Raw genomic sequence first — 13086 nt, 5'->3', positions numbered from 1 at the left:
CCTAGGACCATGTAGTCTCAGACGTTCAGTGTCCTGTCTAACAGGGCACACTGACCCTCAGCTCCTGCCTCTCTAGCCACAACACGCAGCTAACGCAGGTCCTCTGTCCTGTGCCTGGTGTGGAGCCCTCTTGGTGGGGCACTGAGAAGCCTGACCAGAGCTCTGCAGCCTGTGATCTGCTGGGACAGGGCAGCCAAGCTGGCACTGATGAACTCCTGCCACCTGCTCTCCTTGCCAGCCCCCTCACCGCACCAGAAGCCTGGTTGGGAGCTCACAATCCAGCCCTGCCTTCAGCTGTTAACTCAGGAAAGGGGCCCAGAGAGGGAGAACACCTTATCCAAAGTTGCACAGCAAACCGGGGCTCCCCGCCAGAGGCAGGGGACAGAAGACCCAGTGTTCAAGGACTGGAGGAAGTGGGCCAGCACAGGGCTGCAAGCAAGCCAGGCTGAGCCTGGCCTGGCCCGTGTGGAGGCTGGGCCTTCCCCTCCCTCCTCTCTTCCCCTTGACCCCAAAATAGCTCCCAGAGCTGTCTAGCCAAGACCCTCCCAACCCATCACCGGGAGGGGGGAGGCGGAGTGTGCTGCCCAGAGCCAAGCCTTAAATCCCCCCCGGCAGCCGGGACGTGCTCCATTCCCTGGCTGGAGGCACCGCGCGGCCGCCTGTCCACCATCAGTCCTCTGTTCCGCCTGCCCACCTGCCCACAGCCATGTCCCGACCACTATCAGACCAGGAGAAGAGGAAGCAAATCAGCGTGCGCGGCCTGGCCGGCGTGGAGAATGTGACCGACCTGAAGAAAAACTTCAACCGGCACCTGCACTTCACGCTGGTCAAGGACCGCAATGTGGCCACCCCCCGAGACTACTACTTCGCTCTGGCTTACACTGTTCGCGACCACCTCGTGGGCCGCTGGATCCGAACACAGCAGCACTACTATGAGAAGGACCCCAAGGTGCCACTTGGGGCGCTTGGCAGGGGGGCCGGCTTGGCTCCCCTAGGGAGATAGGAGATCCTGGCCTCCGGAATAGTAGCCCCTTCCTGGGTCAGGGTTTTCTGCAACAAAATAAAAGGCCACCTCAGTTTCCTGGGGCCAGAGGATGCAGGGTGCCGGGGCAGTGGGTGCTGGGTGCAGCCTAGAAGGAAGGACCTGGGCAGGGGCCGGTCAGGGGCTGGGGTCAGAGGCCCAGCGTCCACTCAGAGAAGGATGGAGGGGCTACTGGTGGGCAGGAAGCCCCCAGTGACCTGAGTTGGTCACGGAGTGGAAATGCTTATTATTGCATATGTGCAAGCGTGTGCCGGTGCAGTGGGCAGGAAGAGGCTGGGCAGCTGGGGCAGACGGATCAAGTGTCTGGTGGAGTCACTGGTAAATGTCAGCAACCTAACACCCCCATTCCCCAGGCAGGAGTGGGGGCAGGGCAGGTGGGGAGGGGACCCAGGACACCAGGAGAGCAGGCACTATCAGCATCCTGAATCCCTCTTGGGACAGAGGCTTCAGGGCCTGGGCACTGTAGGGACTCCAGCCCTGAGTCATGGTGACCTTGGCGGGTGACTTCCTGTCTGGGCCTTCCCCTCCACATTGTGCAGGTGCCTCTCTGTGTCCCAACCCCATGGGCTGTCAGGAGGCCAGAGTGAGGAGGTGGCTGGGAAAAGCCTCCCTCCTCTCCCAAGCACTGCCCATCCACGTGCTCCTTCAGTCCTTACAGGCATGGCCAGCCCCACTTTCCAGATGAGGAAAATGAGGCTCAGAGAGCAAAAGTGATTTGTCCAAAGTCAGAGGAAAGCTGGGACCAGGTCACTAGTTCCTCCGAGTGCGGAGAGAAGATGGGGACAGAGATGGGTCATGCTGGGGCCTGGGAGTGGGGCAGGAGGGATGGGAGGTCCAGGCCTCACTGGACCTGGCTGGACGTGGGTGGGTACCCCTGACCCCCTCCCCTGCCCACCTGTCTCTCTGGGCAGAGGATCTACTACCTGTCACTGGAGTTCTACATGGGACGGACACTACAAAACACCATGGTGAACCTGGCCCTGGAGAATGCCTGCGACGAGGCCACCTATCAGGTGCGTCGGGGGTGAGGGAAGCGAGAAGGCCAGCCTTAGGGACCAGGGATATCCTGCTGGCACTCAGCTCTGAGTGCTACTACCCCTCCCCTTCTAGCTGGGTCTGGACATGGAGGAGCTGGAGGAAATAGAGGAAGATGCAGGGTTGGGCAATGGGGGCCTGGGCCGGCTGGCAGGTAAGTGGACATGGGTGGGGGAGGGGTGCAGAGGGCTTCTTCATGTTGGTCCCTGACATCCACCTCCCTGCATGTCCCCAGCCTGCTTTCTGGACTCCATGGCGACTCTGGGTCTGGCTGCCTATGGCTACGGAATCCGTTACGAGTTTGGGATTTTTAACCAGAAGATCTCTGGGGGCTGGCAGGTGAGGCATCCAGAGCCCCGAACCTGTGGGGGCCTAGTCCTGAGGGGGAGACCCACTGGGCCGTCTATTTCCAGAGTTCCAGAGTCAGCCCCCACCTTGGTGGGAAGCATCCTTGCCCTCTCTCTCACCCTGAAGTCAGCTAGTCACCCATGGAGTGGGCAGTCCCCACCCATGGACTGCACAGACTCACATACACACACATACACACAAACACATCCTGCAGGGTAGGCCACCCGACTGGGGCCCACCCAGCACCCACTAGGGTGCCACTCCTTCCCTCCTTCCCGGGTGGGCTGCAGTCTGAGTGTGTGGCTCTGACCCTGCCCCCTCTCTCCCCTGACCTGCCCTGGGCTCAGATGGAGGAGGCTGATGACTGGCTTCGCTACGGCAACCCCTGGGAAAAGGCCCGGCCTGAGTTCATGCTGCCTGTGCACTTCTACGGCCATGTGGAACACACCAGCCAGGGGGTCAAGTGGGTGGATACACAGGTGAGGGTAGGGCCAGGGGGGAGGGGTAAGCTGGCAAGGTGGGCAGGGAGGAGGAGGTGGGCCCTAGAGAAAGCAGGAAACCAAGGGGTGAGTCTGGAGGCTACTGGACCTCGTGCTATCATCCCTATTTTACAACTGAGGGCACTGATGCTCAGAGAGGTTAAGTGCCTTATTCAAGATCACACAGCTGGATCCAGGATTGGCAGAGACAGGGTCACAGGGGAATCAGGTCAAGTGCAGAGCCCAGGAGGAAGGGAGAGGCTGCCCTGCACCACCAGTGCCCCTCCACTGACCTTAACTCTCATGCACATCTCAACTGAGGGCTCAACAGGAAGCCAAACAACAGCCAAGAAAGGGGGACAGGGAGAAAGTGCAGGTCTCCAGAGGGGAATTGACTTGTTCAAGGTCACACAGCAAGTCAAAGGGAACCTGACGTCAAACCAGGCACCAGGAACTCAGTGTAGTCAACATATTTTGCTGTGGCTCCAGCAAGGCTGGACAAAAACCTCTCGGGGTCTAGAATCGGGCATTCATTTGTTTGACCATGGTCCAGGAAGAAGCCTGGCAGGACAGCTGGCTCAGTCTGGCTCTGTTGACCTAGCCATGTGCTTTTGGGCCAGTCTCCCCTCTCTGAGCTGCAGCTTCCACTCTGCTCCATCAGGGCCTACTTAAGTGCTGGTGTCAGAGGACAGTGCCCCTAAAAGGGCTGCCTGGTAGGAGCAAATGTGCCCCTGGCACCTTGGCGGCAGGCAGGTATTGGCAGCAGTGATTGACACCTGCAATTGTGGGACATGGAGCCAACACTCCTCACTGCTAATCAGCCCTGTGGTCAACCAGGCATAAGCTCCTTGGATATACTCCACCTCTCTGGCTGCTTCCGCCTGACCATTGACTCCCCCAGCCCTTCCATGAGTCCACAGTGTCCACTGGGGTGTGCTCAGGCCAGGTGCGCCACCCAGCCCCATCACTCATGCCTCTGCCTGTGGTCCTCACAACAGCCCTGTGAGGCAGGGGTGGGAGTGGGGTGGGGGGGAGGTGTCGAGTGGCAGTCTCTCTTTATAGGTGACATACAGAGAGATTAAGGGGTTTGCTCATGGTTACTCAGCTAGTTAATGCCACAGGTGGGACTGGAACTGAAGGTGGGCAGAGTGCAGGGACAAAGCCCAGTGAGTCAGACATGGGCAGATGCCCAGGCTGGTACCCTTGGCCGATGTCCAGCTCCTGACATTGGTGCCACCCGCAGGTGATACTGGCCATGCCCTATGACACACCTGTGCCTGGCTATCGCAACAACGTTGTCAACACCATGCGCCTCTGGTCAGCAAAGGCCCCCAATGACTTCAACCTCAAGGACTGTGAGTTGCCTTGCCTTCAGCATCAGCTGCCCGAACCACCCCTGGCCGACACTCAGCCCGAGCCTGACCCTGTCCCCTCTTTTGTCCCTTAGTCAATGTTGGTGGCTACATCCAGGCTGTGCTGGACCGAAACGTGGCTGAGAACATCTCTCGTGTCCTGTACCCCAATGACAATGTGCGTCACCCCCTGGGCTGTGGCCCTGGGAGAGGGCAGGGAGACTGGGGAGGGACGCTCCCTGGTGCTCTGGTCATACCCAGGGCATCTCACTGGCCTCTGCATGCGCTGCTGTTTCCCTGAGTCCTGAAGGAAGCAGATTAGGGTCCAGGTCACCTCGGAGGGGCTGCTTCCTGGAGGAGGAGACCTGGTGGTGTGGTGGTTAAAGTGCTTTGCCGCTAAGGGAAAGGTCAGCTGTTGGAACCCCCCAACTGCTCTGTGGGAGAAAGATGTGGCAATCTGCTTCTGTAAAGATTACAGCCTTGAAAACCCTATGGGGTTGCTATGAGTCGGAATTGACTCGAAAGCAGTGGGTTTCGTTTTTCGGTTGGGTTTCCTGGAGGCATCTACAATACTCTTGTTCCTTGCATGCCCCCTCCTGACACTGTCCCCCCACCAAGAAAGACCCCTGGGTCTTGGGTTGGGGACAGTTCAGGGTTCCACATCTTGGCATGGATGGGAGTGTCCCTCTGCCCACACCTGCAGCAGCTGTAGGCCATGCCCTTGACACCTTGACTCTGCCCTGTCTCTCACCATCCTCAGTTCTTCGAGGGGAAGGAGCTGAGGCTGAAGCAGGAGTACTTTGTAGTGGCCGCGACACTCCAGGACATCATCCGTCGCTTCAAATCCTCCAAGTTTGGCTGCCGCGACCCAGTGCGCACAAGCTTCGATGCCTTCCCTGATAAGGTACCAGGCCTGGACGGGAGGGCCACTCCCTACAACTTATATAGTGTGTTCCAGATCCTCTCCTCCTGCCTCAGCCAACCCTGCCAGGCACGGGGTTCCTGTCCCCATTTTTAGAGGAGAGAGCCATTGAGGCTGACGGGGGGAGGTGGTGACTTGCTCAGGGCCCTCAATCAACTGACACATAGCCTGGGCCTCCCTCTTCGTTCTCCTGCTCCACAGCTGCCCCCAGGAGGGCCTCCACCCTGGGACAGCCACAGAGCCAGGCTCTGGAGAGAGAGCCTGGGGGGCGGGGAGCTCTGAAGAGGCAAGGACCGTCCCCATGGGCACTTAGTCTGCAGCCCAGCCTGATCCCCAACCCATCCCCCTCCCCACAGGTGGCCATCCAGCTCAATGACACCCACCCATCCTTGGCCATCCCTGAGCTGATGAGGATTCTGGTGGACTTGGAACGGTTGGATTGGGAAAAGGTGGGCGCAGGACCTGTCTGCCATGAGGACCCTCAGTGCCTCAGGGACTGGTGGACATTTAAGTCCCTTCTCAGTCTGGGGAGACGGTGGGAGTGCAGCCCCCACTGAACTGGGGGACAGTGAGCCCCAGGTGGCAGTGTCCTAAGTCCGACCCTACAGTCCTACCTGGAGCTCCATGGGGCCTGGGCCCAGGGTCCTAACCCGCCATGTCTGCCAGGCGTGGGAAGTGACAGTGAAGACCTGCGCCTACACCAACCACACCGTGCTGCCCGAGGCCCTGGAGCGCTGGCCGGTGCACCTCATGGAGACGCTGCTGCCACGGCACCTGCAGATCATCTACGAGATCAACCAGCGCTTCCTGAACGTGAGCAGGGCCTGGCCAGGTCGGCCGCAGAGTGGGAAGCCAGCCTGTGTCTGGACGCTGGGAATCCGGGAGCTATGGGGAGACCCCTGGGGGGACGGGGCTGGGGCCGGCCCGGTTCCTGGGTCCTAGTCCTATGCTGTGTTCTCTGGGTACAGCGGGTGGCAGCCGCGTTCCCAGGGGATGTAGATAGGCTGCGGCGCATGTCGCTGGTGGAGGAGGGCGCTGTGAAGCGCATCAACATGGCACACCTTTGCATCGCGGGATCGCACGCGGTAAACGGTGTCGCTCGCATCCACTCTGAGATCCTCAAAAAGACCATGTGAGCCCAGCCTCCAGGCCCCGCCCCTTCCCTAAGCCCCGCCCACCCCAGCGTCAGTCTAGGGTCACCCATCATCCATTCATGGTCTACCTCAATTGCCCCTTTCCACAGGTGGCATTGCCCTTACAAGCTCATAGCCTCCTCCAGGACAGTCCTGTCCCCAGATGACCCCTCTTACACGCAGCACCCCCACCTCCTCCAGGGCCGCCCACTACCAGACCCTTTTCAGCAAAGGGTAGAGAGGAGGCCTTTATCCCACGGGGGTGAGTGGTGACCCTTCCCCAACCTCTTCTGCAGCTTCAAGGACTTCTACGAGCTAGAGCCTTATAAGTTCCAGAATAAGACCAATGGCATCACCCCTCGGCGCTGGCTGGTTCTTTGTAACCCTGGGCTGGCAGAGGTCATTGCTGAGGTGAGAGGTCACTGGGTCAACATGGGGTCAGCACAGCCAGCAAAGTCAACATGGGGTCACTATAGGGATCGGCTGGGTATGGTGGTGTAGGCTGTTCATTAACCAAAATGCCTAGCTGAGGGTCGAAATCCATCCCTACTGGATTCCCCAAGCCTTTCGTTTGCTTGGAGGAAGGGGCAACATTTTCTTATTTGAAACAAGGGCACCCTATGGGCCAATGAAGGCTCTGACTGTGCAGGTCAACATGGTACTGTCCACAGTCTAGTGGAAAGGGTCATCAGTGGGCACATCTGAGGGGGCAGAAATCTGGTGGAGGAGGCCTCAAGGTCATTGGCCACCTTAGGACGAAGTTAGGAAGGCCCCGCATGGGGTCAGGTAGGGTCAACCATGAGAACTCAAGGTTGGGAGGGGAGGAAGACAGCCATGCACACACCATACCCTAGCTGGGCGTTCAGAGAGGGAGGGGGGGAGGGCTTGCAAAGCCGTCCGCTGGGTGGATGGGGTTGGTTGACCCAGAGGGGTGTTGGGAGGAGAGAGGGTGGGCTTGAACGAGAGCCATCTTCTTGCAGCGGATTGGGGAGGATTTCATCTCAGACCTGGACCAGCTGCGCAAACTGCTCTCCTATGTGGACGATGAAGCCTTTATCCGGGATGTGGCCAAAATCAAGCAGGTGGGGAGGGCTGAAACCTGGGACACCTGTGCCAGGACATGTTCTTTGGGCCAGGTGTCTGGGTGAGGAATTGCAAATAGAGCTCATCTCTCCTGCCAACCCCAGGATATTGGTAGATGTTACCTGGAGTCCATGGAGGGAAGGCATCATCTGAACTCACTGGAAGAGTGCTGACGTTGATTAGCAATGTCTGCCTTGGTGTAGGCATGGAGAAAGGTGGCAAGTCAGCCTCCTAGCAGCTGCCTTCCTGAGCCTTGGTGGATGGAGAGAATGAGGACTGTGGGATTTCTTGAGGCCTCTTGGTGAGCCCTCCTCCCTTTCCTTGCCTCCAGGAAAACAAGTTGAAGTTCTCTGCATACCTAGAGAAGGAATACAAAGTCCAAATCAACCCCAACTCGCTCTTCGATATCCAGGTGAAGCGGATTCATGAATATAAACGCCAGCTCCTCAACTGCCTCCACGCGATCACCCTGTACAACCGTGAGTGGCAGGGACTCAGCTCTGTCTCTCAGTTCTCCCCTCCATGTGCCTCCCAGCATTTCACATGCTTCTTAATCAGTATCTCCTTTGGCCTCATGACAGTTCTTGGGACATGGAATGATCCCTTTTTCACAGATGGGCAAACTGAGGCTCAGAGAGGGGGAAACGACAGATCCAAGGTCACATAGCAAGCGATTGCCCAAGTTAGGCCTCTTGTTTCCCAGCCTGGACCTTGGTTGGGTGGGTGCTGTCAGGCGCTACTGCCCAGAGGGAAAAAGCTTGCCCACTTGAGCCTTCTCTTTTATCCACAGGCATCAAGAAGGAACCCAATAAGTTTTTTGTGCCTCGAACTGTGATGATTGGAGGGAAGGTGAGAGACTGGGGCACAACCACAACTCTGGTCCTTTGATACCCAAGTTGAGGTCAGCCTGGTGGGTCATAGGATAAGGGGTCGGGGTCAGGGATGTGAAGCTGACCCAGATTGTGTCCCGCAGGCTGCACCTGGGTACCACATGGCTAAGATGATCATCAGACTCATCACGGCCATTGGGGATATGGTCAACCATGACCCGGTGGTGGGAGACCGCCTCCGCGTGATCTTCCTAGAGAACTATCGAGTCTCATTGGCAGAGAAAGGTGGGGGCCACCAACTGGAAGCCTAGGGAGGTTCTGATTAGTTCAGTCCCAGGACAAGGCTAGTTAGGCACTTGGGCTTTAAAGAATCTGGAGAGGGCAGTGCTTACACAGTGAGTTCTGAGGGAGGAAGCCCACCCCACACTGCAGTCCTTAAGCATTCCCCAGTGGTCTTCTTGTAATGGAATTTTAGGCAATGGAGCGGGGGGGGAAATTAGAGTGGATGGTGGTCTTCAAGTCCTGCTACTGATGGGGGGCAATGTAGGTTGGATCTGAGATGTTCAAGAACTCGCAAGAGATGGTGGCGAGGTGGGGTGGGGGTGGAGACTTGGTTGGTGAAGACTGGAGGATTGGGGTAGAATCTAAATCTGGCTCTGTCTAGGACCAGCCTAATCCCTAAGTACCAGATGGGGTGGGGCTCCTCCCTGCTCTGATTGTGTCTTCTGCTGCCCCTGCCCCCACAGTTATCCCAGCCGCTGACCTCTCCGAGCAGATCTCTACTGCGGGCACTGAGGCCTCGGGCACTGGCAACATGAAGTTCATGCTCAATGGGGCGCTGACCATCGGTACCATGGATGGAGCCAATGTGGAGATGGCAGAAGAGGCGGGCGAGGAGAACTTCTTTATCTTTGGCATGCGGGTGGAGGATGTGGACAAGCTTGACCAGAAGGGGTATGGAGGTCAAGGGCTCCTAAGTTCAGAGTCCACGGCCAGGAGCTGTGGTTCCTGGAGGGCAGGACTGGGGTTGACAGATGTGCTTGGGAAGGCTGGCCTGGGCTGCACAAGGTCTTAGGTATTACGGCCATCGGGTTCTGGAAAGCTTTTGAGGTACTGTACAACAAATAAGGTTAATGAACTGGGAGAAGAAAGAAGTAATCCAGAACTGAAGGAAAAAGAAGAGAAAATTATATCAACCCTAAGAGATAATACTGTTTCTGGAATTGGAAGTAAAATTAAATCTGTAGCTTCCCGGCAGCCATGGCAAAAAGGGAAATAAGAGTACAGTAGATACAACGGCTGTGTTTGTGGTCAGAAACACAGTTCTTCAGAGGAGACATTTTCCTGGTATTTTAGTTTTTAAAGTCTGGTTTAAAATATGATGTTTTTTCTTATAAAAATAATGCATACTAATTAACTAGAATAATGAAAAAAATACAAAGAATGAAATAATTATCATCTATAATCTTATCCTCCAGATATAAAGTCACAGTCCACTTTTTAACATGGGAAACCCAGTTTGATTTTTTGGCCAGTGTACCTCAGCACAGTCACCTCCCATCTGTCAGTGGAGGCTTGCGTGTTGTTATGATACTTAACAGGTTTCAGCAGAGCTTTCAGACTAGGAAAAAAGGCCTGGCAATCTATTTCTGAAAAATCGGCCACTGAAACCCTATGGATCACAATGGTCCGATCCCATCGTGCATGGGGGTCACCATGATGGCAGCTAACAATAACAACACAGTTTTAAAAAATTGGGAACAAGGTATGTACCATTTTGAATCTTGGTATCTTCTTCAACAGTAGAGAGACATTTCCAGTGTCATTAAATAGTCTTCAAAATATTTTAAATGCTTGCATAATGTTCTGTCATAAAGACATGCTATAACTTATCTATTTAGTTTTACATGGTTGAACCTTGGTTGATTTCCCGTTTGTTACTCTAAGTATCGCTGTGATGAGCAACATTTTACATTTTTGAGTACATTTCTGAATATTTCCTTAAGATAATTATTAGAAGGGGGTTATTTCTGAGTATGGAAGAGTATGGAATTTTTGAAGCTCTTCACACATATTGCCAAGTTGCTTTCCAGAAAGTTGGTGCCAGCTTACACACCCACCAACAACTTACAAGAGCTGCTATTAAATAGTGAGAGTGATTTCTTCTGTGAGATTTGACTGGAAACTTCAAACTTTGTCCTTTGGGCAGAAGCAGTCATGTAGTGTTTTGAACAAAGTTCAACATATTCAGAACTAGAATTCAGAAAAACGATTCTAGCTGCAGTATGGAGAATGAATTAAAGGCGACAAAAGTGGAGGTGGGGAACCGAAGTGGAGGCAGACACCATAATGCCTGGAGTGTTGCCTGAACCAGGGCAGTGCTGGAGGTAGAGCTTAAAGGGACACCATGGAGAAGGAGGCCTTGGTATCTAGCTGGAGGTGGGGAGGAAGGGAAGGAGATGGGCCAGGACTTGTGGAGGGGTTTGAACTGGGCTGACTGAGAGGATGGTTGTGATGCCTCAGAAAGCAGAACACTGGATGGAAAGCTGGGGTTCTGGGGACAACAATGAGCTTAGATGGACAGCCTGAGATTAAGGACATTCCTGAGGACATACCTATTGGCCCCCTCCTGGAGCCAGGCTAGGGCTGGACTGGGTGCGTGGTTGTTGTTAGGTGCTGTTGAGTTGGTTCCAACTCATAGTGATCCCATGTACAGTAGAACCAAACGTTGTGTAGTCCTGGGCCACCTTCATGATTGTTGGTATGCTTGAGTTGATTGTTGTGGCCACTGTGTATTCTGAGTGCCTTCCAATCTAGGGGGCTAATCTTCTAGCACGATATTGGACAATGTTCTGTTGAGATCCAGAAGGTTTTCATTGGCTTATTTTTGGAAGTAGTCTGGAAACTCCCTTGAAACCTGTCCATGATGGGTGACCCTACTGGTATGAAATACCAGTGGCATAGGTTGGCATAACGGGGGAGAAAAGCCATTCACAGAGGAACAAACCGGAAGGAGACTGTGGTGGTGGTATGTGTTATGGAGAGAAGCATTCACTTTGGCGTTTCAACCTGACATGAAATTTTCTGTCTCCTCTGGACCTCAGCTTCCTTATCCACAAAGTGGGGAGTGACAAGTCAAGCAGAAAAGGAAGGGGGCTGCAAGGAGGATCAGGGAAGGGCGAGAGAGGTGGTGTGGCAGCTCCAGGGAGTGCAGCAGCAGGCTGGGCCTAGGTTCTGACCCTGAGGTTTGAAAAAACCAAATCAAACCGATTGCCATCCAGTCCGACTCATAGCAACCCTATAGGGCAGGATAGAACTGCCCCATGGGGTTTCCAAGGGTGTAATCTTTATGGAAGCAGACTGCCACATCTTTCTCTTGCAGAATGGCTGGTAGGTTTGAACTACTGACCTTTGGATTAGCAACTGAGTGCTTTAACCACTGCACCAACATGGCTGCTCCCTGACGCTTGAGATGCATCCATTTTCTTGAAGGGGAGCCAGGACCCCTTTTCCAGGGTGCTGACCACAGCTCTGCCCCTGCAGGTACAATGCTCAGGAGTACTATGACCGCATTCCCGAGCTCCGGCAGGTCATCGAGCAGCTGAGCAGCGGATTCTTCACCCCCAAACAGCCTGATCTGTTCAAGGACATTGTTAACATGCTCATGCACCATGACCGGTGAGGGGCACCTGGCCAGAACTGTGCAGGGTGGAGCTGCTTGGCCAACCCTAGCTGAAGCAGGGTGGAGAGGCTGGGCAGGGGTCCTAAGCAGCTGAGACAGGCTCCTCTGGAAGCAGCCTCACTCTCCAGGCCCCCAGCTGTGAGTGTGGGGGATCTGCCTGGACAGGACCACTTAGCCCTTGCTTAATGGAGCTTCCTGCCTCTCCATTCCGCTTCAGGTTTAAAGTCTTTGCGGATTATGAAGACTACGTTAAATGCCAGGAGAAAGTCAGTGCCCTGTACAAGGTGAGGGGGCCTGGGCCTGGCGGTGGGTCTGGGTGGCCCTGGCCGGGATGAGGCTGAAGGTAGGACCCCTGGGTCCTCTGCCGGCGGGTGAACCCAGAGCTCCCTACTGGCCTATAGAATCAGAGAGAGTGGACGAGGATGGTCATTCGGAACATAGCCACCTCAGGCAAGTTCTCCAGCGACCGCACCATCGCCCAGTATGCCCGGGAGATCTGGGGGGTAGAGCCTTCCCGCAAGCGCCTGCCAGCTCCTGATGAGACCGCCTGAGCCTACAGACCAGACCCCAATCAGCCCGAGTCTGTGTGCGATACCTCGGGCCAGCCCTAGCTCCTCGTCCGGGGGGGAGGAGAGGGGGAGTTTCTGTGTCAGACGTCTAAACCCCTTCCTGGAATCCCCATTCCGCCCCCTCGAGGTCTCAGTGTCCAGCTTGACTAAGGACATTGCCCCTCTTCCGGTCCTTGGGCTCCCAGCCCCCCGCCTATTTGTGGAGTCTGACCAACTGCACCCACTCCCCAATAAAATGATTCTCCTTGGGAGCCTACTTATTCCTTTCTCTGTTGGGAAATATTTTTAGCTCTTGGCGGGCACAGCAGCTGCTGAGCAGTGCCCTCTTACCCCCAACCCTCAGCAGGTGCATCCCCTCGGAGGCGGCCAGGGGGCGGGGCCTGGGACTCTGCAGCTGTCACCCTCCACGCCTCCCTTCCCAGTGCTGTGTCCATACTAGGTCAGCGGCCAGCCCGGCTGGCCGGGGGCGGGGCGTGCGCCTGGGTGGGGCCCACGGGGCTGGGAGTTGGGACTGGGGCTGAGGCCTCCGGGACTACGGAGGATCCACGCTGTCGAAGCAGAGCGGGAGGAGGAGGAGCATACGGCTGCAGGGTGTTTTCATGGCTCCGCCC

At 55.8% G+C, this 13086-nt stretch overlaps 1 protein-coding gene across 1 annotated transcript; it reads left to right on the top strand.

Moving 5' to 3' along the window:
• Nucleotides 1–621: 621 nt before the first annotated feature.
• Nucleotides 622–12677, top strand: PYGM (glycogen phosphorylase, muscle associated). Its single transcript, XM_049889880.1, has 20 exons — nucleotides 622–949; nucleotides 1954–2055; nucleotides 2153–2231; nucleotides 2313–2416; nucleotides 2773–2904; nucleotides 4148–4259; nucleotides 4352–4434; nucleotides 5017–5160; nucleotides 5535–5627; nucleotides 5845–5991; nucleotides 6147–6310; nucleotides 6608–6722; nucleotides 7292–7393; nucleotides 7726–7873; nucleotides 8185–8243; nucleotides 8368–8509; nucleotides 8971–9178; nucleotides 11768–11902; nucleotides 12124–12190; nucleotides 12308–12677. The coding sequence occupies exons 1-20, from the start codon at nucleotides 707–709 to the stop codon at nucleotides 12455–12457; spliced, it is 2529 nt and encodes an 842-aa protein (XP_049745837.1). The 5' UTR covers nucleotides 622–706; the 3' UTR covers nucleotides 12458–12677.
• Nucleotides 12678–13086: the final 409 nt, after the last annotated feature.

The sequence above is a fragment of the Elephas maximus genome, chromosome 7, assembly GCF_024166365.1.
Source record: "Elephas maximus indicus isolate mEleMax1 chromosome 7, mEleMax1 primary haplotype, whole genome shotgun sequence".
NCBI lineage: Eukaryota > Metazoa > Chordata > Mammalia > Proboscidea > Elephantidae > Elephas > Elephas maximus.
The sequence above is the reverse complement of the archived record's forward strand: the minus strand, read 5'-3'. Positions and strand labels throughout refer to the sequence as shown.

What these genes read in the sequence shown, in the direction of transcription:
- PYGM (XM_049889880.1), top strand. Translation starts at nt 707, where the DNA reads ATGTCCCGACCACTATCAGACCAGGAGAAGAGGAAGCAAATCAGCGTG. An exon ending in AGATCTCTGGGGGCTGGCAG is followed by an intron (nt 2,417 to 2,772) that starts GTGAGGCATCCA and finishes CCCTGGGCTCAG; the next exon opens with ATGGAGGAGGCTGATGACTG. An exon ending in TCAAGTGGGTGGATACACAG is followed by an intron (nt 2,905 to 4,147) that starts GTGAGGGTAGGG and finishes TGCCACCCGCAG; the next exon opens with GTGATACTGGCCATGCCCTA.